The sequence below is a fragment of the Pecten maximus genome, chromosome 14 (genome assembly GCF_902652985.1).
Source record: "Pecten maximus chromosome 14, xPecMax1.1, whole genome shotgun sequence".
Classification (NCBI taxonomy): Eukaryota; Metazoa; Mollusca; class Bivalvia; order Pectinida; family Pectinidae; genus Pecten; species Pecten maximus.
Window position 1 is genome coordinate 33939283 of NC_047028.1, and position 26610 is coordinate 33965892.

General features: G+C 37.5%; 1 protein-coding gene across 1 annotated transcript; it reads right to left on the minus strand.

Annotated features, from left to right (window-relative positions):
• Positions 1–1369: 1369 nt before the first annotated feature.
• On the minus strand, positions 1370–26578 carry LOC117341872. Its single transcript, XM_033903732.1, has 15 exons — positions 26506–26578; positions 26171–26296; positions 22037–22134; positions 21659–21799; positions 20106–20350; positions 16816–16897; positions 15355–15528; positions 8776–8849; positions 7404–7586; positions 6283–6456; positions 5438–5593; positions 3895–3972; positions 2300–2483; positions 1910–2109; positions 1370–1641 (listed from the first exon to the last, which is right to left on the minus strand). Exons 1-15 carry the CDS (start codon positions 26576–26578, stop codon positions 1392–1394), a joined length of 2238 nt encoding a protein of 745 aa, XP_033759623.1. The 3' UTR covers positions 1370–1391.
• Positions 26579–26610: the final 32 nt, after the last annotated feature.

Sequence of the window (26610 nt, forward strand, 5' to 3'; positions counted from 1 at the left end):
TCCGAAATCGTGCGTTTGTAAACAAACATGGCTGCGCCAAAACGTTTGAACGTCGGAGACCGTGTATTTTATAAAGGAGAAATTAAGCAGAGCGTTAATTTCTATCCAATCAGAGCAGACTTTGCTTAACACTATGTTGCAAGGTATATTTCCACAGGTAACCTTTGGAGAGCATTTCTACATGAATTGCTAGCCGACATCCCCGAAAGTTATCGAAACGGTTTGGAATTGACGTCAGCTTTTGAATTTTAATTAGCACGCGCGCCTTATCGTTTCATGTGAATTGTAACATCCATGTAGCGACACATTTCCCGGGGTTTCGTTGCCGTTTTTCTTTTAGGAAGAGGTAGATCTCAGAACTAAACAGAATAGAAATAATCAACTTTGACTCGTGTATTGTTGCAGGATATACAACTCAGACTCGGATATTTTGCAATTTTAATTAATAACTCTGCGGCCTTCGTTATAATTTAATTGCAAAACATCCTCGTCATCGTTGTATATCCTGCAACAATACACGAATCATCGTTAATTATTTCTTAACTAAGCAACTATTGGCATGTGCTGCCAATTCATACTTGCCTCTGCCGTTCATGCTCCCCTCCCCGAGTCTCTTACCCTGTTATACCCCCAGTAATAAACTTTCCTTATTTGGTAGTGTGAACATATGGCTGCAAAATATGTGCGTTTTGCATGCTGCTCCAAGGGTTATACCAATGTACCACATCTTTATAGAGCACATTCTTGTTGTTTTAAATCCTCAACTTCCTAACCCTTTCCTTACCTTGCCAAACCCATGCACTAAGGGCTGGTCTCATCACCCGAGCGTTTTCTTTCATTTTCAGATAGAAAGACCATCACAGCCTTTTTCATTTTTTTTTTTTTTTTTTTATCATTTCCCAATAGTGAGGACGTATCAAAAGACTTAACATCATTATAGCACGATCACCTACGTACTGGTGTGAAGAAATGGAATGAGGAGTTTGAGTTTGATGCAGTGTATTGATAAATGTCAGAAAATATTAGAATACTATAATTGTTACCACTATTCCAGTAACTAGCACTTTTCATTTCAAAACAAACATAATTTCTAGTCCCTTTGTGTCCCAATACACATATCAAGTCATCAAAAACGATTTACTTGTCCAGAACATATAAGCAACAGTAAAATAAAACGTCAACATAAGATGAAAGCTTGAAAATAACTGGAGAGATTGGAAACCTATCCTGGAAATATAGCCTGTCATATTATAATATTTACAATATACAAAAAGCTGTACTTTTTTAATGAATCCCAGACCTTTGACCTTTATTCTTTCTTTTCTATACCTCTCTCTCTCTCTCTCTCTCTCTCTCTCTCTCTCTCTCCCCATTTCTAGGGTGGCAATTCTTTAGACAGCCAATGGTGTTGATGATAACGTAAATGTCACTTGGTCAGTGTCTTTGATTTCTACATCTCCTGTATCACTTTGAACATTGTCGTTTTCGTTGTTGACTTTCGTTGACGAATGGCCATCCTGAACGTGCTTGTTGTCTTTTATTCCCGAGGAAGTGACGTCTTCATTAACAGATAATTCATTGTTGATATTGTTAGTTGTCAATTCGGGAACCATTCGCTTCGATAGCGAATCAAGCGTTTCCCTGTAAGTAAAAGCGTCACAGAGTTAAAACACAACGTCTGAACAAAATATTGCAAATAGACCGATAGTCAATTAAATGTTCATCACGAGTTGCCACCCCTTCTCAATACCAGGATTCAGAGTCATCTCCCCTTATCGTCACACAAATGTACGCGGGATATTTGAGACTCTAGATCTGCCAGGAGCTGTAAGCAGGCGGGCTCTACTGTCAGATTAATAAAACCATGTATCAATCTTATCAAAAGGCTATAATTGTTCAATACACTTACTGTATTCTGACGAGAGTTCGTTCTTGTCTCGCCAGGCGAGCTGACACCGATACCAGATTAAGTTTATGAGTTCCAAGGCATTCGTCGATATGTTGCATATTCTTGTTCATTTCTTGTAAAGGAGGCGACTCCCATTTTTCCAGTACTTTGTGGATATCCTTCACTTCTTTTTTCTTTAGGAAAAACTTTACTCTCAGTTTCTAAGTAAAAAGTTAAAAAGACGAATTTCTGTTAAGAAATATCAAGAGAAAAGCTGGTACTGTGATATGCATGAATAAAGGTTAAGACTAGTATCAAAATTACGAAATCGTGATAACGATTATGTCAACAAAACAGACACTTGACACAAACAGCATCGTAGACATCAAACTGCCATGAATTCAACCTTACATTTTTAATTAACATGCTCCTAAGTTCTATACTGGCCACGATCCAAGCTCGGTTGACCTCCAATCCCCTTTGAGCATCATTCTGTATTTGTTGGTATGTGTCACTTAACTGGGCGATCAGTAGGTTTAATAGTAACACGATACAGCAAAACAGGAACAGCACCACGACAAAACAGCTCCAGCCACTGAAACACAGAATCGTATCATTATGTAACGTCACCTTCAATACTCCTGGGATTACGTTCACTTTCACTTAAATATCTGGATACAGAGAAAAGGTCAATAACTTACTAGATAAAAAAACGGCAGTCAATAAATCTTTGGTTACAAAAAAAAGGGAAATAACTCTCTAGATACAGAAGCAAACAATTGTAAATAACTCTCTCGATACATGAACACAGGTCAATAACTCTCTGGATTCAGAAACAATTATTGTCAATAACTCTCTGGGTTCAGAAACAAAGGTCAATAACTCTCTGGATTCAGAAACAAATGTCAATAACTCTCTGGATTCAGAAACAATTGTCAATCCTCTCTGGATACATAAACAAAAGTCACTAACTCTATGGATGATTCAGAAACAAAGGTCACTAACTCTCTGAATTCAGAAAAAAGCGTCAACAACTCTGCATTCAGAAACAACGGACAATAACGCTACAAACAAAAGGAAATAACTCTACAAAAACAAACGAAGGGCAATAAAGACAAATGCATGTGACTCTCTAGATACCTCAACAAAAAGGACAAAAAATGTAGACATAAACAAAAGACAATACCTGTCTTGAAATATAAACAAAGGACAATAACTCTTTATATGCATAAACAAATGGTACCAACTCTAAAGAAAACAACATTGGGCAATAACTCCTTAAAGCAGAACAAAGGACAATGACTCTCTACAGACATAAACAAAGGGCAATAACTCTACATATACATAAATAAAGGGTAGCAACTCTAAAGAAATTAACATTGGGCAATAACTCCTTAAAGCAGAACAAAGGACAGTGACTCTCTACAGACATAAACAAAGGGCAATAACTCTCTAAATAAGGTACAGCAAGATAATATTTTGTTAACTTGTGTTACATGTTATGATTTTTTGATGAAACACCTTTAAACAATCTACAAAAATAAATTTTATCAATGTTCTTTACGTTCAAAATGTTAGGGGCTTACATTCCATCAGCGGGGTAACGCTAAACATTTGGGACGTAAATCCTACTGCAGGGTAACGACAAATCCCGGGGACTTACAGTCCTCCAGCAGGGTAACGATGAATCTCGGAAAGTAAAGTCTACCATCAGGGTAACGATAAATATCGGGGACTAAAGTCTACCAGCAGGGTAACGATAAATCTCGGGGACTAAAGTCTACCAGCAGGGTAATGATAAATATCGGGGACTAAAGTCTACCAGCAGGGTAACGATAAATCTCGGGGACTAAAGTCTACCAGCAGGGTAATGATAAATCTCGGGGACTAAAGTCTACCAGCAGGGTAACAATAAATCTCGGAGACGTAAGTCCTACTGCAGGGATTACAACCAACCATATGAACTTGTATCACCAACCAGTAAAATGAAAACAAGAAATACATACTCGATGCTTGTGTACTCTATGACCTTCTCTGATTCTATCAGTATCCGGAGGCCAAGAAACAAGATTGCCCAGAACGAACTGTAAAAGAAACAAGGCTTAAGTTGTTAAGTTTGTCTTGTTAGGTATTAATGGGAATAATAGAATCAGATATTAACACCTTTTGATACGGTAGAGCCAAACTGCATCACAAATCTGTTACGTCATTCTAGGACAGTTAATGAATCTACAGGCCTAATATGTTAATAAAACATTTCATATTTTTTTAATTTTTATTTTCAAAAGAGTGTTCACTAGCTCGCGTTTCCTCTTGCTATGCCACCGGACAGGGACCTTATGACGGAATATCCAATACTGATGTCAGCGCCAGAGAAAACTTCAAATCCACCAGTAGAGTCTACAACTTGCAATCTCTAACGATTGTAGAACAGATAAATAATTTGACACTATTAATTCTTTTAACAGTTGCTTTATGTGCTTTCGAATCATAAAGTTGTGGGGGCATTTTTGTTTTGTTTTATAGTATGCGTGTGGGGGTGGGAAGGGGAGGGAGGAAGCAAAATTACATACATTGTATGTATATATATCACATGAAGATATATCTAATATAACAACTTTTAAGATTACTAACTTTGTTTTTGGCAACGACGACTGACTGGCTGAAAGTTACTAATGTTATATTAGCAAGAACCACGACTGACTGAACGTTTTTTTTTTTCAGTTTTAAAATCTTTTTATTCATCCTTTTGCATATTACAAGTACATGAAATACATAGAATTAAACACATCAGTTATAGATACAGTTTTGCAGCAGCACAATATCATTTTTGAGAAGAGCATCAACAAGGGTGACAATGAGTTGGTATACATAATAGCAACATTTTAGAAAATGTGTACATGTATATATATTGAAACAATATTTAATGGCTAATAGAAATAAAGTATGTATTGAACAATTTGGATAAATATGTACCATTGTTGAATTATACATAGCTTACAGTATTAAGAGGTTGATAAGTGTACATATATATGTATAGTAGGTTGACCATCATTTGTATAAACTGAAGGTGTTGCATAGTATAGAATATATATTTTTGTTTTAAGAAACAGCAGAAATGCAAGCTACCTGAGTATTATTTTGAGACTTGTCTCCCTTTGATTAAAAGCTATATCTGGATCTGTATATAATATAAAAAGGCTAATGAAAGTAGCTATTGTTAATTATTGATTTTATGGCATGTACTTATATAAGGCAGTTAGTGAATATGGTAATAAAACAAGAAATAAAGGATTTTTTTTCTTATTATTTACAACATTTAATACAGCTTTCACACTCACTTTCACACATTTACTGAATGCACATATATATATATACTTATACAAATAAAAGGTGTATATTCAGTAAGAGAAAAATATATTTTATATGGAGCATTTATTTTCAAACTTATTGTCTCCATCTTATTTCTAAATATTACTTCTTCTAAACTGACTGGAAGTTACTAATGTCATATTAACAATAACCACTGACTGGCTGAAAGTTACTTACCTTGTATCATCTATTACGACTGATTGAGAGCCGCCTCTTAGGGCGAGGAGAAGCGTCCCACTGAAGACCATTAGAAATATAGCGAATACCACCATGAACTGGAAGAAGTCATTCATTATTACTCGAACCAGGATCTGCGCGTAAGCTCCAGTTTGTCTACAAAAGAGACGGAAAAGGTCGTTCTGTTTATCAACATTATAAACAACGAAATCTTATGAAATATGATTATGTATTATGTCATAGAATACAGAAGTATAACTTTCACCCCCGCTTACGTTAAATTCCTTATATACACAATAAAATAATACTCTGCGAATGAGAACAATCATCACTTCCGTGTTTTCACAAGGAGACAAAACATGAACATATTCACCACAAGTATACATCTGGCACGCAGAGAAGGCCGTCCTTAAATGACCATAGTTATTGATAGGACGTTAAACAAGACTCAACCAGACCAAACCCAGTGATGTATATACGAGAGGAAGCCAAACAAAAAATATCGACATCCCACGAGAAAAAAAAGGAGAATAAGACCAGGTGTTTCGGAAAGGTCAGCGATGTACTTACATAAGTAATTTTCTTATCAGAAGTTTTCTTTCTATGAAGAAAAATATCTTATTTTCATCATCTAAAAACTATATAATTATAACATACGAACCCCACAATTCGAAACACCACTTCTTATCCTTACTCTTTTATCTGTCCCACATCAAAAAATCATTACTCTCATATTTTAGTGGATTTTAACAATACATCTCCGTAAATGTACATAATTTTTTTTCAATGATATTCTAAAATTTCTGTGCGCCAAGATAATCATTTTTACAGTATATCAATTGTACCTGAACACCGATGCATATTTGAACATACGAAGAGTCCATAAGAGGAATACCACAGAGTGTATTTGCCATTGGTTGCTGTTGTTTGTGAAGCGGAGCGGAATCAGGATAAGTAGGAACAATGATGACGCCAACTCCAGGTAGCTAGATTTCTCTTTGAAATACTCCAGTTTGTGTCTGTTAAACATTAACAACAATGTATTATCAACATCTGATACAACAATACATGTATACATGTATACATCGAAATTGAGTCTTATTTAACTACACCCGGGACAATTACAAATGACGAGGCTATTCTTAGGGATTTGACAGACAATGCTAACAACGTAACCAGGACAGTGATATTGACGACGACCCTCAAATGATTCGTGGAAATGTATCTTAATCCCCGACGCACAGGATGTACCGGAAACTGTTTTCACGTGTGTCCGTAAACTTAAAATAAACAAAAACAGTCGAAGACTTCTTCTTTTGAATTTAATATTATTTCTAATAAATTGTGAAAATATTCTCATTTGGGAACCAATTCTAAATACTGACTAAATACAATGTCGATTAACAATATTGGACAATGATGTGCTGTTTGACGTAGTGCGGTACTGAAATATGTCGGCCACAGGCTGGATCCCGGTCATATTGAAAACTGGTTCATTTAAAGATTTTTTTTCCATTCCCCGAGGATTTCAATATAACCGAATTCGACTGTATACACAAAGGAAGAAACATGGCATGGTTTATATGATAAATCAGCATAATAATGATTGCGTATGCGGCTAAGGATCAATTTAAAAAGGATCCATTTGCAAAAACAAAAAAACAAAAACAAAAAAATCTCACACACAAAAAAATAAAATTGTACTTACCATTTTAATCTCAAATTTAAACGTCATATTTTCAATTGAAACTATATTAATATCTAATCAATGAGTCTCTTTTATACACAACGTAGTGATTTTAAGCTGAAATGTAACTTTTCGTATTCAGAAAATTATATAGTCTATCCTTATTCAATCCTTATCATGATTACTATTTGACGGATATATAGAATTTACTTTCAATGTATTAATTCTTAAACGCTTTGTAATAGATTGTTGGACTAATGAAGCAGTTTAACATATTACTTGATTATATGATGGATTTCCTGGACAAGCGTTATGATGGCGGCGATCACACTGAGAACCTCACATACTGCCCGTGCCCTGTCCAGGTGATCGTCATATACCAGGGGGTTGGCAGTCTTGGCCGCAGTGATGGCAGAGAAAGCCACACAAAAAAGCGTGGACATGAAGAGGACTGCATTTATACTGGAAATATAATACAATGACGTTAAAATAACACAAAAGACAATAGACTTCGTTTAGATTTGTTTCGTATATCTTATGTTGGAAAACGAGAGGATGAATGAAGGGGGTTCAAAGAGTAGAATTTAAAGTGAAAAGCGTGTAAGTTCAGAAAGGGACCTCCTGAGCGAGATGATGGTTAAGGTATGTTCCCAAACAATAGAATAAAGAAATGTCTTTGTTTAGTTAAACAAGAGTAAACCAGTTAGCCAGTTTCATCTTATCTCTATCTTTAAGATTCCTCAGTCAATGCATATAAAATGTAGACAAACAGAGACATATTATCTTACTCCTTTAATAAATATAAAACATGTAAATAAATATAAAATAAGAAAAATAATAATAATAATGAAAAAAATAATATAGAAATCAATAACCTGGACATTTTCATGAAAATATGATACCTTACTTTTAGCATAAATCAACAGACGAAAGCCTGAAATTTCTCAGGAAGCACAGGTAACAGGTGAAGTTGAAAAACAGGTAAATATAGGTACTCTTCTGACATAGATTATAACATAAGGTATATAATGTTGGTAGAAGGTTTAATCCCTCTGACAACATTCTGTTCCCTATGCAAAGTGAATGTGTCGCCTGCGCAGAAAGTTGGGTGATTACAATAGTTATTGCAAGGAAACAGAATTTATATCTAAAGTAACTTTGACCTTTAGCCTTTGGACCAGTTAAAAGCAATCCCATGCACGCACTTGTGATGAGAAAAAATGCATAAAAATTGAGTTTAATGAACTCAAATAACAAGGACATATTTTTTTCAATTTTTAGCAACAGTGACCTTGACCTTTAACCTTCGTACCTGAAAAGCAATACCAAGCAAGCACTTTTGGTAAGGAAGGTGTGAATTTAATCGGCCCAATGGTAATCGCATAGAAACCTCTGTTCTGACGACGACGCCGACAAAGTAATGCCTATATGTCGTCTGTAGAAGGTTGATACACTCCTAATTTGTCAGAGTGATAAACACAGGGCTTCCAAGGGAAGTCAACATAATTGAACTCTGAAATTTAACTACCGTGTATATTTTGTCATTGCACATTATGACGTCAGTAAAACTAATGGATCTTGTTGTAACTATGAACAGTCTTAATTGTAGTCCTCAATATCTTTCTCATGGAGTGTATTAGGCAGTACTCACAGAAAGCGCATTCTCGCGAAGTGTTTCCATTTCCTTCGTATAAGTAGTCTCATGACGTCGTGGTTAACTATCGTCTGAAATGTCAAAACATCGTAACATTAACATTGAACAAACATCGTACCATTTACAATGTACAAACATCGTAACGTTAACAGTGTACAATCATCGTAACATTGACATTGTACAAACAACGTAACGTTAAAACTGTCCAAACATCGTAACATTAACACTGTAAAAACATTGTCACATCAATATTTTATAAACGTCTTAACATTGACATTGTACAAACATTTTAACATTAACATTGTGCAAACACCTTTCCTTTAGCACTGTCCAAACATCGTAACATTAACACTGTACAAATATCGTAACATCAGCATTTTACAAACGTCGTAACATTAACATTGTATAAACATCGTAACGTTAACATGTTCAAACTTCGTAACATTGACATCCTACAAACATCGTGACATTGAAATTGCACAAACATCGTGACATACATAGATACCCCACGACTATCCTCTGTCAGACCTCTGTGAGACATGCATAGATACACCACAGCTATCCTCTGTCAGACCTCTGTGAGACATACATAGATACACCACAGCTATCCTCTGTCAGACCTCTGTGAGACATGCATAGATACACCACAGCTATCCCCTGTCAGACCTCTGTGAGACATACATAGATACACCACAGCTATCCTCTGTCAGACCTCTATGAGACATGCATAGATACACCACAGCTACCCTCTGTCAGACTTCTGTGAGACATGCATAGATACACCACAGCTATCCTGTCAGATCTCTATGAGACATACATAGATACACCACAGCTATCCTCTGTCAGACCTCTGTGAGACATGCATAGATACACCACAGCCATCCTCTGTCAGACCACTGTAAGACATACATAGATACACCACAGCTATCCTCTGTCAGACCTCTATGAGACAAGCATAGATACACCACAGCCATCCTCTGTCAGACCTCTGTGAGACATACATAGATACACCACAGCTACCCTCTGTCAGACCTCTGTGAGACATGCATAGATACACCACAGCTATCCTATCAGATCTCTATGAGACATACATAGATACACCACAGCTATCCTCTGTCAGACCTCTGTGAGACATGCATAGATACACCACAGCTACCCTCTGTCAGACTTCTGTGAGACATGCATAGATACACCACAGCTATCCTGTCAGATCTCTATGAGACATACATAGATACACCACAGCTATCCTCTGTCAGACCTCTGTGAGACATGCATAGATACACCACAGCCATCCTCTGTCAGACCACTGTAAGACATACATAGATACACCACAGCTATCCTCTGTCAGACCTCTATGAGACAAGCATAGATACACCACAGCCATCCTCTGTCAGACCTCTGTGAGACATACATAGATACACCACAGCTACCCTCTGTCAGACCTCTGTGAGACATGCATAGATACACCACAGCTATCCTCTGTCAGATCTCTATGAGACATACATAGATACACCACAGCTATCCTCTGTCAGACCTCTGTGAGACATGCATAGATACACCACAGCCATCCTCTGTCAGACCACTGTAAGACATACATAGATACACCACAGCTACCCTGTCATATCTCTATGAGACATGCATAGATACACCACAGCTATCCTCTGTCAGACCTCTGTGAGACATACATAGATACACCACAGCTATCCTCTGTCAGACCTCTGTGAGACATGCATAGATACACCACAGCTATCCCCTGTTAGACCTTTGTAAGACATGCATAGATACACCACAGCTACCCTCTGTCAGACCTCTGTGAGACATGCATAGATACACCACAGCTATCCCCTGTCAGACCTCTGTGAGACATACATAGATACACCACAGCTATCCTCTGTCAGACCTCTGTGAGACATACATAGATACACCACAGCCATCCTCTGTCAGACCTCTGTGAGACATGCATAGATACTCCACAGCCATCCTCTGTCAGACCTCTGTAAGACATACATAGATACACCACAGCTATCCTCTGTCAGACCTCTATGAGACATGCATAGATACACCACAGCTACCCTCTGTCAGACCTCTGTGAGACATGCATAGATACACCACAGCTATCCTGTCAGATCTCTATGAGACATACATAGATACACCACAGCTATCCTCTGTCAGACCTCTGTGAGACATGCATAGATACACCACAGCTATCCTCTGTCAGACCTCTGTGAGACATACATAGATACACCACAGCCATCCTGTCAGACCTCTGTGAGACATGCATAGATACACCACAGCTATCCTCTGTCAGACCTCTGTGAGACATACATAGATACACCACAGCTATCCTCTGTCAGACCTCTGTGAGACATACATAGATACACCACAGCCATCCTCTGTCAGACCTCTGTAAGACATACATAGATACACCACAGCTATCCTCTGTCAGACCTCTGTGAGACATACATAGATACACCACAGCTATCCTGTCAGACCTCTGTGAGACATGCATAGATACACCACAGCTATCCTCTGTCAGACCTCTGTGAGACATACATAGATACACCACAGCTATCCTCTGTCAGACCTCTGTGAGACATACATAGATACACCACAGCTATCCTCTGTCAGACCTCTGTGAGACATGCATAGATACACCACAGCTATCCTCTGTCAGACCTCTGTGAGACATGCATAGATACACCACAGCTACCCTCTGTCAGATCTCTATGAGACATGCATAGATACACCTCAGCTACCCTCTGTCAGACCTCTGTGAGACATGCATAGATACACCACAGCCATCCTCTATCAGACCTCTGTGAGACATACATACATAGATACGACACAGCTATCCTCTGTTAGACCTTTGTAAGACATGCATAGATACACCACAGCTACCCTCTGTCAGACCTCTGTGAGACATACATATATACACCACAGCTATCCTCTATCAGACCTCTGTGAGACATACATAGATACACCACAGCTATCCTCTGTCAGACCTCTGTAAGACATACATAGATACACCACAGCTATCCTCTGTCAGACCTCTATGAGACATGCATAGATACACCACAGCCATCCTCTGTCAGACCTCTGTGAGACATACATAGATACACCACAGCTATCGTCTGTCAGACCTCTGTGAGACATGCATAGATACACCACAGCCATCCTCTGTCAGACCTCTGTAAGACATACATAGATACACCACAGCTATCCTCTGTCAGACCTCTGTGATACATACATAGATACACCACAGCTATCCTCTGTCAAACCTCTGTGAGACATACATAGATACACCACAGCTATCCTCTGTCAGACCTCTGTGAGACATACATAGATACACCACAGCTATCCCCTGTTAGACCTTTGTAAGACATACATAGATACACCACAGCTATCCCCTGTCCGACCACTGTGAGACATACATAGATACACCACAGCTATCCTCTGTCCGACCTCTGTGAGACATACATAGATATACCACATCTATCCTTTGTCAGACCTCTGTGAGACATGCATAGATACACCACAGCCATCCTCTGTCAGACCTCTGTAAGACATACATAGATACACCACAGCTATCCTCTGTCAGACCTCTATGAGACATGCATAGCTACACCACAGCTACCCTCTGTCAGACCTCTGTGAGACATGCATAGCTACACCACAGCTACCCTCTGTCAGACCTCTGTGAGACATGCATAGATACACCACAGCTATCCTGTCAGATCTCTATGAGACATGCATAGATACACCACAGCTACCCTCTGTCAGACCTCTGTGAGACATGCATAGCTACACCACAGCCATCCACTGTCAGACCTCTGTGAGACATACATAGATACACCACAGCTATCCTCTGTCAGACCTCTGTGAGACATACATAGATACACCACAGCTATCCTCTGTCAGACCTCTGTGAGACATACATAGATACACCACAGCTATCCTCTGTCAGACCTTTGTGTAACATACATACATAGATACACCACAGCTATCCTCTGTCAGACCTCTGTGAGACATACATAGATACACCACAGCTATCCTCTGTCAGACCTCTGTGAGACATACATAGATACACCACAGCTATCCTCTGTCAGACCTCTGTGAGACATACATAGATACACCACAGCTATCCTCTGTCAGATCCTCTGTGAGACATACATAGATACACCACAGCTATCCTCTGTCAGACCTCTGTGAGACATACATAGATACACCACAGCTATCCTCTGTCAGACCTCTGTGAGACATACATAGATACACCACAGCTATCCTCTGTCAGACCTCTGTGAGACATACATAGATACACCACAGCTATCCTCTGTCAGACCTCTATGAGACATACATAGATACACCACAGCTATCCTCTGTCAGACCTCTGTGAGACATACATAGATACACCACAGCTATCCCTCTGTCAGACCTCTGTGAGACATACATAGATACACCACAGCTATCCTCTGTCAGACCTCTGTGAGACATACATAGATACACCACAGCTATCCTCTGTCAGACCTCTGTGAGACATACATAGATACACCACAGCCTATCCTCTGTCAGACCTCTGTGAGACATACATAGATACACCACAGCTATCCTCTGTCAGACCTCTGTGAGACATACATAGATACACCACAGCTATCCTCTGTCAGACCTCTGTGAGACATACATAGATACACCACAGCTATCCTCTGTCAGACCTCTTGTAAGACATGCATAGATACACCACAGCTATCCTCTGTCAGACCTCTGTGAGACATACATAGATACACCACAGCTATCCTCTGTCAGACCTCTGTGAGACATACATAGATACACCACAGCTATCCTCTGTCAGACCTCTGTAAGACATACATAGATACACCACAGCTATCCTCTGTCAGACCTCTGTGAGACATACATAGATACACCACAGCTATCCTCTGTCAGACCTCTGTGAGACATACATAGATACACCACAGCTATCCTCTGTCAGACCTCTGTGAGACATACATAGATACACCACAGCTATCCTCTGTCAGACCTCTGTGAGACATACATAGATACACCACAGCTATCCTCTGTCAGACCTCTGTGAGACATACATAGATACACCACAGCTATCCTCTGTCAGACCTCTGTGAGACATACATAGATACACCACAGCTATCCTCTGTCAGACCTCTGTGAGACATACATAGATACACCACAGCTATCCTCTGTCAGACCTCTGTGAGACATACATAGATACACCACAGCTATCCTCTGTCAGACCTCTGTGAGACATACATAGATACACCACAGCTATCCTCTGTCAGACCTCTGTGAGACATACATAGATACACCACAGCTATCCTCTGTCAGACCTCTGTGAGACATGTATAGATACACCACAGCCATCCTCTGTCAGACCTCTGTGAGACATGCATAGATACACCACAGCTTTTATCTGTTAGACCTCTGTGAGACATGTATAGATACACCACAGCTATCTTCTGTCAGACCTTTGTGAGACATACATAGATACACCACAGCTATCTTCTGTCAGACCTCTGTGAGACATACATAAATACACCACAGCTATCCTCTGTCAGACCTTTGTGAGACATACATACATTGTAGATACACCACAGCTATCCTCTGTCAGACCACTGTGAGACATACATACATAGATACACCACAGCTATCCTCTGTCAGACCTTTGTGAGACATACATAAATACACCACAGCCATCCTCTGTCAGACCTCTGTGATACATACATAGATACACCACAGCTATCCTCTGTCAGACCTTTGTGAGACATACATACATTGTAGATACACCACAGCTATCTTCTGTCAGACCTTTGTGAGACATACATAAATACACCACAGCTATCCTCTGTCAGACCTCTGTGAGACATACATAGATACACCACAGCTATCCTCTGTCAGACCTCTGTGAGACATACATAGATACACCACAGCTATCCTCTGTCAGACCTCTGTGAGACATACATAGATACACCACAGCTATCCTCTGTCAGACCTTCTGTGAGACATACATAGATACACCACAGCTATCCTCTGTCAGACCTCTGTGAGACATACATAGATAAATCGTGGCTATCCTCTGTCAGACCTCTGTGAGACATACATAGATACACCACAGCTATCCTCTGTCAGACCTCTGTGAGACATACATAGATACACCACAGCTATCCTCTGTCAGACCTCTGTAAGACATACATAGATACACCACAGCTATCCTCTGTCAGACCTCTGTAAGACATACATAGATACACCACAGCTATCCTCTGTCAGACCTCTGTGAGACATACATAGATACACCACAGCTATCCTCTGTCAGACCTCTGTGAGACATACATAGATACACCACAGCTATCCTCTGTCAGACCACTGTGAGACATGCATAGATAGATACACCACAGCCATCCTCTGTCAGACCACTGTGAGACATATGTGAGACATAGATACATTGTAGATACACCACAGCTATTTTAAATAGTGGTCACTTCTTACAATACATTGGTCATGTTTGGCTTTCTCAACCAATATATCGAGTTGTGTATATATTAGAAAACTCACCTTGTTTTCGCTTTTTGCAATTATTTGGAAGGGTGATTTGTCTGTTATTTCGAAGTCCTGATGGACTGGACTATGCCCATTTTCATCGCTCTCTAGTACGTGGAAGAAGACATTAGCTTTCCCATCTGTACCAATCAGATCTATCATACAGTTCAAGACAGACATTACTGTTTTCTGTAAAGAAATAATGAAAGAAATTGTTAAATCTACAGTTCAGAATGACCCTCACAGAGTTCTGTTAGGAAACAAAAAACAAATAAAACAAAAATAACCGAAAACGAATCTTCAGTTCAGAAAGACTTCAGAGACGTCTGTTAAGAAACAGAAAAATTACCTAAAACAAACCGACAATTCAGAGTACTGCCTTCACGGACCTCCGTTAAGAACAATGAAGAAAAAAGCAAAAGTTTACCATATAAACCAGAACTACTAATCAAGTATTGTAAACGAAATTGAGAAAATAACTCCGAAACTTTGTAATCGGTTAATTTATAAACTTCGCGTATACGTGCCATACAGATCTGCCTCACTAACACGGGTATATCAACGACTGTCGTGAACAAGATTTCCGTTTTATCAATATAGTTTATGTAAATGGAAATCACTCTTGTGGTTCCTACCTTTTACCCTTTAAGTTGAAGTATGCCTCGAGATAAAACTTAGTTCAAGTATACCTCGAGATCAAATTTAGTTCAAGTATGCCTCGAGATCAAATTTAGTTCAAGTCTGCCTCGAGATAAAAGTAAGTTCTAGTATGCCTCGAGATCAAACTTAGTTCAAGTATGCCTCGAGATCAAATTTAGTTCAAGTCTGCCTCGAGATAAAAGTAAGTTCTAGTATGCCTCGAGATCAAACTTAGTTCAAGTCTGCCTCGAGATCAAATTTAGTTCAAGTCTGCCTCGAGATCAAATTTAGTTCAAGTATGCCTCGAGATCAAATTTAGTTCAAGTCTGCCTCGAGATCAAATTTAGTTCAAGTATGCCTCGAGATCAAATTTAGTTCAAGTCTGCCTCGAGATCAAATTTAGTTCAAGTATGCCTCGAGATCAAATTTAGTTCAAGTATACCTCGAGATAAAAGTAAGTTCTAGTATGCCTCGAGATAAAACTTAGTTCAAGCATGCCTGCAAGAAGGTAATGGTGGGGGGGGGGGGGGGGATTAATTGAGCCTTCCGTCCCATTTAAGATCAGAAACGGTAAAAATCCTTTTATATAAAGGGAAGATTAAATATTAAAATCTACCTGTATTTTTTTTATCTTCGTGTCAAAAGGGTCATTACTTGAAGTCATATAATCAATTAATTAATCAATTGCTTTTATCTGCTCTGATGATCTAGTCTAGAAGCGCTTTGCAGCAAAAGACTGACAGATAGAGTAACAGTATGCAAATCGGAATGTTATCGTGGAAACTTGTTCAAAACGAAATATAACTCCAAAAAATAGTTTGTTAATTATTAACAAACCTCCATTTTTTCAGATCGTAGTAGATCGTGGAAGCTGAATTCTGATTCATTTGGTCCAGAACTTGAAAACATCGCCCGTACCCTAAATAAAAAATATAAAATTCATATTATCACTTCATTAAATGTGAAAACATTCAGCAAGGATGGTTTAAAAACACTCAGCATCAATTGAAAACAGAAAAATGCAGCTGTATCCTGTGTCCTTCTAGGACTCGTCAGTGATGTTACGGACATAAAACAGCTGTATCGACCTTCTAGGCCTCGTCAGTGATGTTAGGGACATCAAACAGCTGTATCGACCTTCTAGGACTCGTCAGTGATGTTAGGGACATAAAACAGCTGTATCGACCTTCTAGGACTCGTCAGTGATGTTAGTTACATAAAACAGCTGTATCGACCTTCTAGGACTCGTCAGTGATGTTAGGGACATCAAACAGCTGTATCGACCTTCTAGGACTCGTCAGTGATGTTAGTTACATAAAACAGCTGTATCGACCTTCTAGGACTCGTCAGTGATGTTAGGGACATAAAACAGCTGTATCGACCTTCTAGGACTCGTCAGTGATGTTAGGGACATCAAACAGCTGTATCGACCTTCTAGGACTCGTCAGTGATGTTAGGGACATAAAACAGCTGTATCGACCTTCTAGGACTCGTCAGTGATGTTAGGGACATAAAACAGCTGTATCGACCTTCTAGGACTCGTCAGTGATGTTAGGGACATAAAACAGCTGTATCGACCTTCTAGGACTCGTCAGTGATGTTAGGGACATAAAACAGCTGTATCGACCTTCTAGGACTCGTCAGTGATGTTAGTTACATAAAACAGCTGTATCGACCTTCTAGGACTCGTCAGTGATGTTAGGGACATCAAACAGCTGTATCGACCTTCTAGGACTCGTCAGTGATGTTAGGGACATGAAACAGCTGTATCGTCCTTCTAGGACTCGTCAGTGATGTTAGGGACATAAAACAGCTGTATCGACCTTCTAGGACTCGTCAGTGATGTTAGGGACATAAAACAGCTGTATCGACCTTCTAGGACTCGTCAGTGATGTTAGTTACATAAAACAGCTGTATCGACCTTCTACGACTCGTCAGTGATGTTAGGGACATCAAACAGCTGTATCGACCTTCTAGGACTCGTCAGTGATGTTAGGGACATGAAACAGCTGTATCGTCCTTCTAGGACTCGTCAGTGATGTTAGTTACATAAAACAGCTGTATCGACCTTCTAGGACTCGTCAGTGATGTTAGTTACATAAAACAGCTGTATCGACCTTCTAGGACTCGTCAGTGATGTTAGGGACATCATACAGCTGTATCGACCTTCTAGGACTCGTCAGTGATGTTAGGGACATAAAACAGCTGTATCGACCTTCTAGGACTCGTCAGTGATGTTAGGGACATAAAACAGCTGTATCGACCTTCTAGGACTCGTCAGTGATGTTAGGGACATCAAACAGCTGTATCGTCCTTCTAGGACTCGTCAGTGATGTAAGGGACATCACACAGCTGGTTTGTCCTTCTAGGACTCGTCAGTAATGTTAGGGACATCACACAGCTGTTTTGTCCTTCTAGGAATCGTCAGTGATGTAAGGGACATCACACAGCTGTTTTGTCCTTCTAGAACCAACTCGGCGTCGGAGATGCCGAGGATATAAATTGTTGACACCCAGGAGGCACAGAAGGATATTCAACAGAGCACGAAAGAAATGTCTAAATCTGGATGGGACGATACAAGAGTCCCTTCATTCAATTAAATTCATAAGTTTTGATATTTGATTTAAAATCAATGTCAACACACGTGTATACAAAATCAATGTAAACACACATGTATATAAAATCAATGTCAACACACATGTATATAAAATCAATGTCAACACACCTGTATATAAAATCAATGTCAATGCACGTGTATATAAAATCAATGTCAACACACGTGTATATAAAATCAATGTCAACAGGCGTGTATATAAAATCAATGTCAACACACGTGTATATAAAATCAATGTCAACAGGCGTGTATATAAAATCAATGTCAACACACGTGTATATAAAAGCAATGTCAACACACATGTATATAAAATCAATGTCAACACACCTGTATATAAAATCAATGTCAACACACGTGTATATAAAATCAATGTCAACAGGCGTGTATATAAAATCAATGTCAACATGCGTGTATATAAAATCAATGTCAACACGTGTATATAAAATCAATGTCAACACACGTGTATATAAAATCAATGTCAACACACGTATATATAAAATCAATGTCAATGCACGTGTATATAAAATCAATGTCAACACACGTGTATATAAAATCAATGTCAACATGCGTGTATATAAAATCAATGTCAACACACGTGTATATAATATCAATGTCAACACACGTGTATATAAAATCAATGTCAACACACATGTGTATAAAATCAATGTCAACACACGTGTATATAAAATCAATGTCAACACACATGTATATAAAATCAATGTCAACACACGTGTATATAAAATCAATGTCAACACACGTATATATAATATCAATGTCAATGCACGTGTATATAAAATCAATGTCAACACACGTGTATATAAAATCAATGTCAACACACGTGTATATAAAATCAATGTCAACACACGTATATATAAAATCAATGTCAATGCACGTGTATATAAAATCAATGTCAACACACGTGTATATAAAATCAATGTCAATGCACGTGTATTTAAAATCAATGTCAACACACGTGTATATAACATCAATGTCAACACACGTGTATATAAAATCAATGTCAACACACATGTATATAAAATCAATGTCAACACACGTATATATATAATCAATATCAATGCACGTGTATATAAAATCAATGTCAATGCACCTGTATATAAAATCAATGTCAACACACGTGTATATAAAATCATTGTCAACACACGTACATGTATATATAAAATCAATGTCAACACACATGTATATAAAATCAATGTTAACACACGTATATATAAAATCAATGTCAACACACGTGTATATAAAATCAATGTCAACACACTTGTATATAAAATCAATGTCAACACACATGTATATAACATCAAGGTTAACAAACGTGTTGATAAATTCAATGTCAACACACGTGTATAACATAAAGTTGCTTAAGAATGATAATGTTTAGGTGCGAGATTTCTCTACTTTTTACATATTGAAAACATTTTTTTCTTTAGTAAAATATCTTTCTCGATTACAGGGATGAAAAGCAAATTACGTGTTATCTTCTCCGGGTAAAACTTACTCATAGTTCTTCATGTGAAGTATAAGCATGGACGCAATTTCATCATTTCTGTTATCAAAAGCTGTGTAGAATGGTAGCTGCCCTCTTCTGTTTCTGACGCTTGGCCAGGCACCGTTCTCTAAAAGCTTCGTACAGACTCCTTTGAAATTGTTCTTCACGGCAATATGTAATGGTGTCTCCCCTTCATCGTTATGTGCCGACGGATTTGCGCCTCGACTAAATAGGCAGCCAAGAAGGACTTGTACCTGTAACACATATTACCCGAAATAAATTCTCCTTCATGGCTGATGTCGTCATTGAAACTGAAGACGATTTCCCGTCCCAGAACACAAGGCTCTGTATTCGTGAAACTCATGCTTAAACACTTTAGGTGATAAATCTGATACATGATTTAATATTTGTTCAATAATTTCAGAAAGACTTCTACAATGTATTATATTATTTTCAGTATTGATGTGGGTGTTTTTTAAGTGTAAGGAAAGACTGAAAGAAAACACAAGAGGTCTGACTGGAACTTACAAAATGTTATTCGAGGAAAATCTGACACCGCTCTCCGCCTGAAGTTATTGGATATTGAAAACAACCATGAACTTACTACAAGTACCCAAATAGTAAACCAACCAACGAGCAATCAATGAAGCCTTGACTTAATCATGACAAACTACCCCTGTATAGCCGAAAGTATTCAGACTATGACACCCATTGAGGTAGCTTAATTATGACATTCGCACTATGGTACCCATTGAGGTAACTTAATCCTGACATTCGCACTATGGCACCCATTGAGGTAACTTAATCCTGACATTCGCACTATGGCACCCATTGGCGTAGCTGACCATGCAATTGTACTGGCTGGCTTATTCGTTTCTCTTTCGCGCTTAAAACCGCCTCGGAGACAAATCTATAGCTTTTGCAAAGCTGACTGGGATCAAATTAACGATTGCTTATCTGAAGTCCACGAGTCCTTTCTCGAAACATTGACTAACTTTGGTGTCAATTCAAAAATGAACTCTCTTAATCTGGATCAAAAGTGAATTAAAACATAAAGTAAATAAATGTAAAAAAAAATCTAAAACCGTGGCGAAGGCACGAAATACCCTAAATTACTATCCTTAAAAAATAAATAAAAAAGAAACTAGAATTTCGTATAGGCGCTGCAGTGAAAATCTGATCCTTAATAGAGACGAAAACGATTCTGGTCTAAATAAGAAAGCACCAAAACATCTCTATAGCTACATAGAATAGACTGCTGGCCCAAACGTACCTACCCTCATAAATAATGATAGACTCATAACGACTATCTCTCTAAAGCAAATATACTGAACAACCTAATCCAAGCTACTGTTACCTCTCCTGGCAACAACCCCATACCTGATAAGGGTCCATCTCACCCCTTAAAAACATAAATCCCCATAAGGGTTCTGGCCTCGACATGATTCATAGATTCAGCTGATAGCGTAGCATCTATCCTTGCAAACCCCCCCCCCCCCCCCCCCCCCCCCCTTACCGATGTTCATGCGTACTATTGACATATATGTTTATTTTTAATTTACCCGTTCCTCGTTCTTTAGTTCGTCGACGATATACAACAGGGCCTTGTCTCTGCTCCCTTCCGTCGCAATCGCGTGGTCTATATACACCTCGTTCTCCGCATCCTGTTTTCCTATCAGGTACACCTTCGTCTTTTCTGTGACCTGTAATTATTTAAAATATATTCTTCGTAATCATCCATTGTAATAAAAAATAAACATGAAGTCGAAGAAACTTAATATTGATAAAATATACTTTGACATAACTTACTGATGTGAATACTTATATATTGATGTGACTGCTCTCAAAATAGTCTAGAATGTTCATCGCCCGGCTTATTTCGGGAACATTTTTCGGCTATAAGTAGCAAGGTTTCAATGTGTATTCTCATCCAAACATACCTCCCTTTGGAATGAATCTTCCAGAACTATATTTCCGAAGTCGTCTAGAGATGTACTGGTGTGAGGAAATCCGGTATGGTTCTCTGGTCTCTCGCGCTCTGTGTAGATTGAAACAAAAGCCAATTGGACCTGTATCGTTTTTCTAATTCAGTTTGGAAGCACATTAAGTAAATCAAAATAACTTTCAAGTTATCAATACGGAATAAATATGTAGTAGAACTTTTAATAATTTTAACATGTACATGTATCTCTCAAAACTAGACACGGCATTCTTTTTTAAAATCTGTTAATAAACAAATCATTTTCCACTTCAGCGTATGTTTTTTTTTTTTTTTGTTTTTTGTTTTGTTTTTTTCGGCGTACCTGACCATCCAGATATACATGTCAACATACATATACAGGTCAATCCACTCATTTTCTAACCTAACGTCGGGTTTCAAAATATTTCGTGGCCATATTCGTAATGTGAATCACGTGATTAATGTCTCGCTGACTTTCAGCAAGTCGGCTAGATCACCATTATGGAAGTAAATAGAAAATAACGTGACATATTTGTCCCGAAATGATTTTTTCTGTTCAGCAAACCGCATGAATGAAGTTGGGTCACGTGACCCGTTTTATTACGTATTTCACTATTAAATGCACGTGTTTTGTTCAGTTTGTGGGGAAACCCCCGGCGGGATGTGGTTTTAACCAAACGTTTAAAATAAGTTTGAGATCAGTCGATGCGAATGCATACCTATCTTTTTACTACGACGTTTTTGTGGCGAAGCAGTATGACACGTTTTAAAGTATCTATTTTAAGTAACGCACAGCTCTCCCATTGACAGTCTCCATTTTCGTCTTTCTCTGGGCAGTGTGTAATTGTATGTCTTATAGATCTATATGACGTATACAGCAGGTATGCGGGAATGTGTCCAGGTTTACCCGGGGCCACGTCTGGCTGTTATCAATCCATGATTCCATCATAGATTTCTTGATTAACACTGCTTTGAGGTATCTTGAAGGTATTTATTTTATTTTCACGGCGAGGGATCAGGACTAATAATGGAAATCTGATTGAAAAAGGACGGTCACTTTTCAGGAATTTTTGGCTTGGCAGAAATCATTCGAAATATCCACTAATTGATATATACATATACACGCATGCGCCGTTATACTGCCATGTCATACCATCACTTAATCATGATTTGTTTAAACGATGTAGAGTTATAAGCAGAAGTGGACGACCTGACTCTCATCAAGGTATACATTTTATGTTAGAGGAATTTAATCGTGATATCAAAAAGTGGGTAAGTGGACTCACTGATAGAACGAAATGGCAGGCTGTTATAAGAAACCATTCTTCTTTTTCGAAATTACGGTAAACTTTTCATAAACCCTTGTCTATCCCTGCTGAAATCAATTTCATTGGCCTTAAACAGGAGGCCAAGAAGCGAATATACGTTTATAAAACGCCGTTAACTTCTATTGCTGTTCATCCGAGACCGCCTTGAACACGTCCTGTCCCTTCATATATTAGCGAAAGAGACGAATTAAGAAAAATATTGAGAAAAACATTATCTGCATCACCAGTCAAAAACAGAAAAATATATTCTATTGATCAGAGGTCAGAAATGTGTGAAAACCAGAACAACTTTCGACAATACAGTAAAGAGAGAGGGAACTATAGTTACGTCACTCAAATTAAAAGGTAGTTCCAGAAGTACTTCCGGTCTAGAAAGTATCTGTTAGGGGTTGACAGAGAAATATATCACGTCTAAAACTAGAGATGAATATGGTGAACTGTGGGAGAATACCATGTCACGCGAGATCTCGCCAGGTCACATGACCGCGGTGATTACAAATGTGGCCGCGAAATGTTTTGAAAAGCTATAGGCCTATAGACAATATAGACTACATTTTTTTTCTTTGAAGTGCACAGTATGAAAGAAAAATCAGTTCGTGACTGGCATTTAAAAAAACCGCGGAAGTGCTAAGTAGAGCACTCTAAAAAATCGTTTTTGAAACACCCTTCTAGATTCTTCGAGATGTATACAACATGTAGCTACATTTGTATTTTTAGCAAGCGCACAAAATGTTTGTTTGGTTATCCGAATTATGTACTGTCGCCTCAGACACGGAGTCTGTTTCACACAAAATATTCTTAGAATCGTTGTGATCTACTTTCAACGACTTAATTTCTGAAAATAACGTAAATTCAGTCGATAAACTCATACACAAGGTTAGCGTTTTCGAGGAAATACTCGTTCAAAACGGCGCATCACTTATGAATGACTAACGGCTTGTCAATGCGTAAAAACGGCTTTGATTTCAAACAATAAGAAATTATACAACTGTTTACAATTTAGCAATATCTGCATACGTAATTGAAATATATAATAGAGTTGAATTTGTGTTAAAACCATTTTATAAGCTTGTCTATCGTTTACGTTGACACTAGGAATGATATTATTTCTTCTGAACATACTGACGTCATTTATATGATAAGCTGAACATTCAAATATATTTTGCCTGTGTCACAAACAAACAAACAAACAAATGAGGAAACCCCTATTTGAATGTAATTTTACGTTCTAACAACGGACGACATTCTATTGATGTCACCCAAAATGTATTCATACCAACTGTATACTAGCATGTAGTAACTGTTCAATGCTCAAATATAGGTCTATAATGTTACTCGGAGAATTATAGATTTCAATATAATGTACCTATAATAGATTTCAATATAATGTACCTATACTAGATTACAATATAATGTACCTATAATAGATTTCAATATAATGTACCTATAATATATAACAATATGATGTACATATAATATATTACAATATAATGTACCTATAATAGATTACAATATAATGTACCTATAATAGATAACAATATAATGTACCTATAATAGATAACAATATAATGTGCCTATAATAGATAACAATATAATGTACCTATAATAGATTACAATATAATATACCTATAATATATTACAATATAATGTACCTATAATATATTACAATATAATGTACCTATAATAGATTACAATATAATGTACCTATAATATATTACAATATAATGTACATATAATATATTACAATATAATGTACATATAATAGATTACAATATAATGTACCTATAATAGATTTCAATATAATGTACATATAATATATAACAATATGATGTACATATAATATATTACAATATAATGTACCTATAATAGATTACAATATAATGTACCTATAATAGATAACAATATAATGTACCTATAATAGATAACAATATGATGTACCTATAATAGATTACAATATAATGTACCTATAATAGATTACAATATAATGTACCTATAATATATTACAATATAATGTACATATAATATATTACAATATAATGTACATATAATAGATTACAATATAATGTACCTATAATAGATTACAATATAATGTACCTATAATAGATTACAATATAATGTACATATAATATATTACAATATAATGTACATATAATAGATTACAATATAATGTACCTATAATATATTACAATATGATGTACCTATAATATATTACAATATGATGTACCTATAATATATATCAATATGATTTACCTGTAATAGATTACAATATAATGTACCTATAATAGATTACAATATAATGTACCTATAATATATTACAATATAATGTACCTATAATAGATTACAATATGATGTACCTACAATAGATTACAATATAATATACCTATGATAGATTACAATAGAACGTACCTATAATAGATTACAACATCTACCTATAATAGATTACAATATATTATAAATCATTATTGCCAATTTATAAAGCGAATAAAAAGTTTATGAACATTTATTAAATTTAAGATACCATCTCTATTAAGAGACCACTCTCCATTAAGAGACCGAGTTTCAACTTCCCTTGGGTGGTCGCTTAATACAGATTCGACTGTATATAATTTCCTATACGGCCCCATCTCTTTATAACTTACTGTTACTCGCGGAAGTATTTCATACTTATAAAATATGCCCTGATGGCCTCATCCCTGTAACATCTCTAACATATAAAATGTCCTTGTGTGGAAACCTTACGTCATGTAGCATTACCAATAAATATGATTATATAGTATATAACTTACTGTATCGTGAAGATCGACTGCCAGTCAATGCCATAACTGGACATCGAGAAAGCTTCATCCTCGACCTCTCAGCCATCATTGATACCTCAATCTCGGCCTGAACAGTCGGACTAAAGGGACACCCGCCTGCGTTCAGGACAAAATTATGGGTTTTACCTGAGGGCTTTAGGAAAGTCGTTTGTGATTTATCTTATACATATTTGGGGCCTGTAAGTTGGTTCCACTTTAACTCATGCAGTTTTACCTCTGTTTCACAAAACTTTATTAGTACACGGAATTTACTCATCCGTGACCGACAATGACAAACACGTACGTACATATATACAAACACTTACACAATCTTGTAAACAGACCCGGAGTTTGTCTAACAGACAAGTAGTCCCTGTCAGACACCTGTTGAGCAGTCATGACGTCATCATTGGTAATGATGTCAATTAAGA

What these genes read in the sequence shown, in the direction of transcription:
- LOC117341872 (XM_033903732.1), bottom strand. Translation starts at nt 26,578, where the DNA reads ATGACTGCTCAACAGGTGTCTGACAGGGACTACTTGTCTGTTAGACAA. An exon ending in CAGTCGATCTTCACGATACA is followed by an intron (nt 22,135 to 26,170) that starts GTAAGTTATATA and finishes CAATCTACACAG; the next exon opens with AGCGCGAGAGACCAGAGAAC. An exon ending in TTGCAAAAAGCGAAAACAAG is followed by an intron (nt 8,850 to 15,354) that starts GTGAGTTTTCTA and finishes TTGACATTTCAG; the next exon opens with ACGATAGTTAACCACGACGT.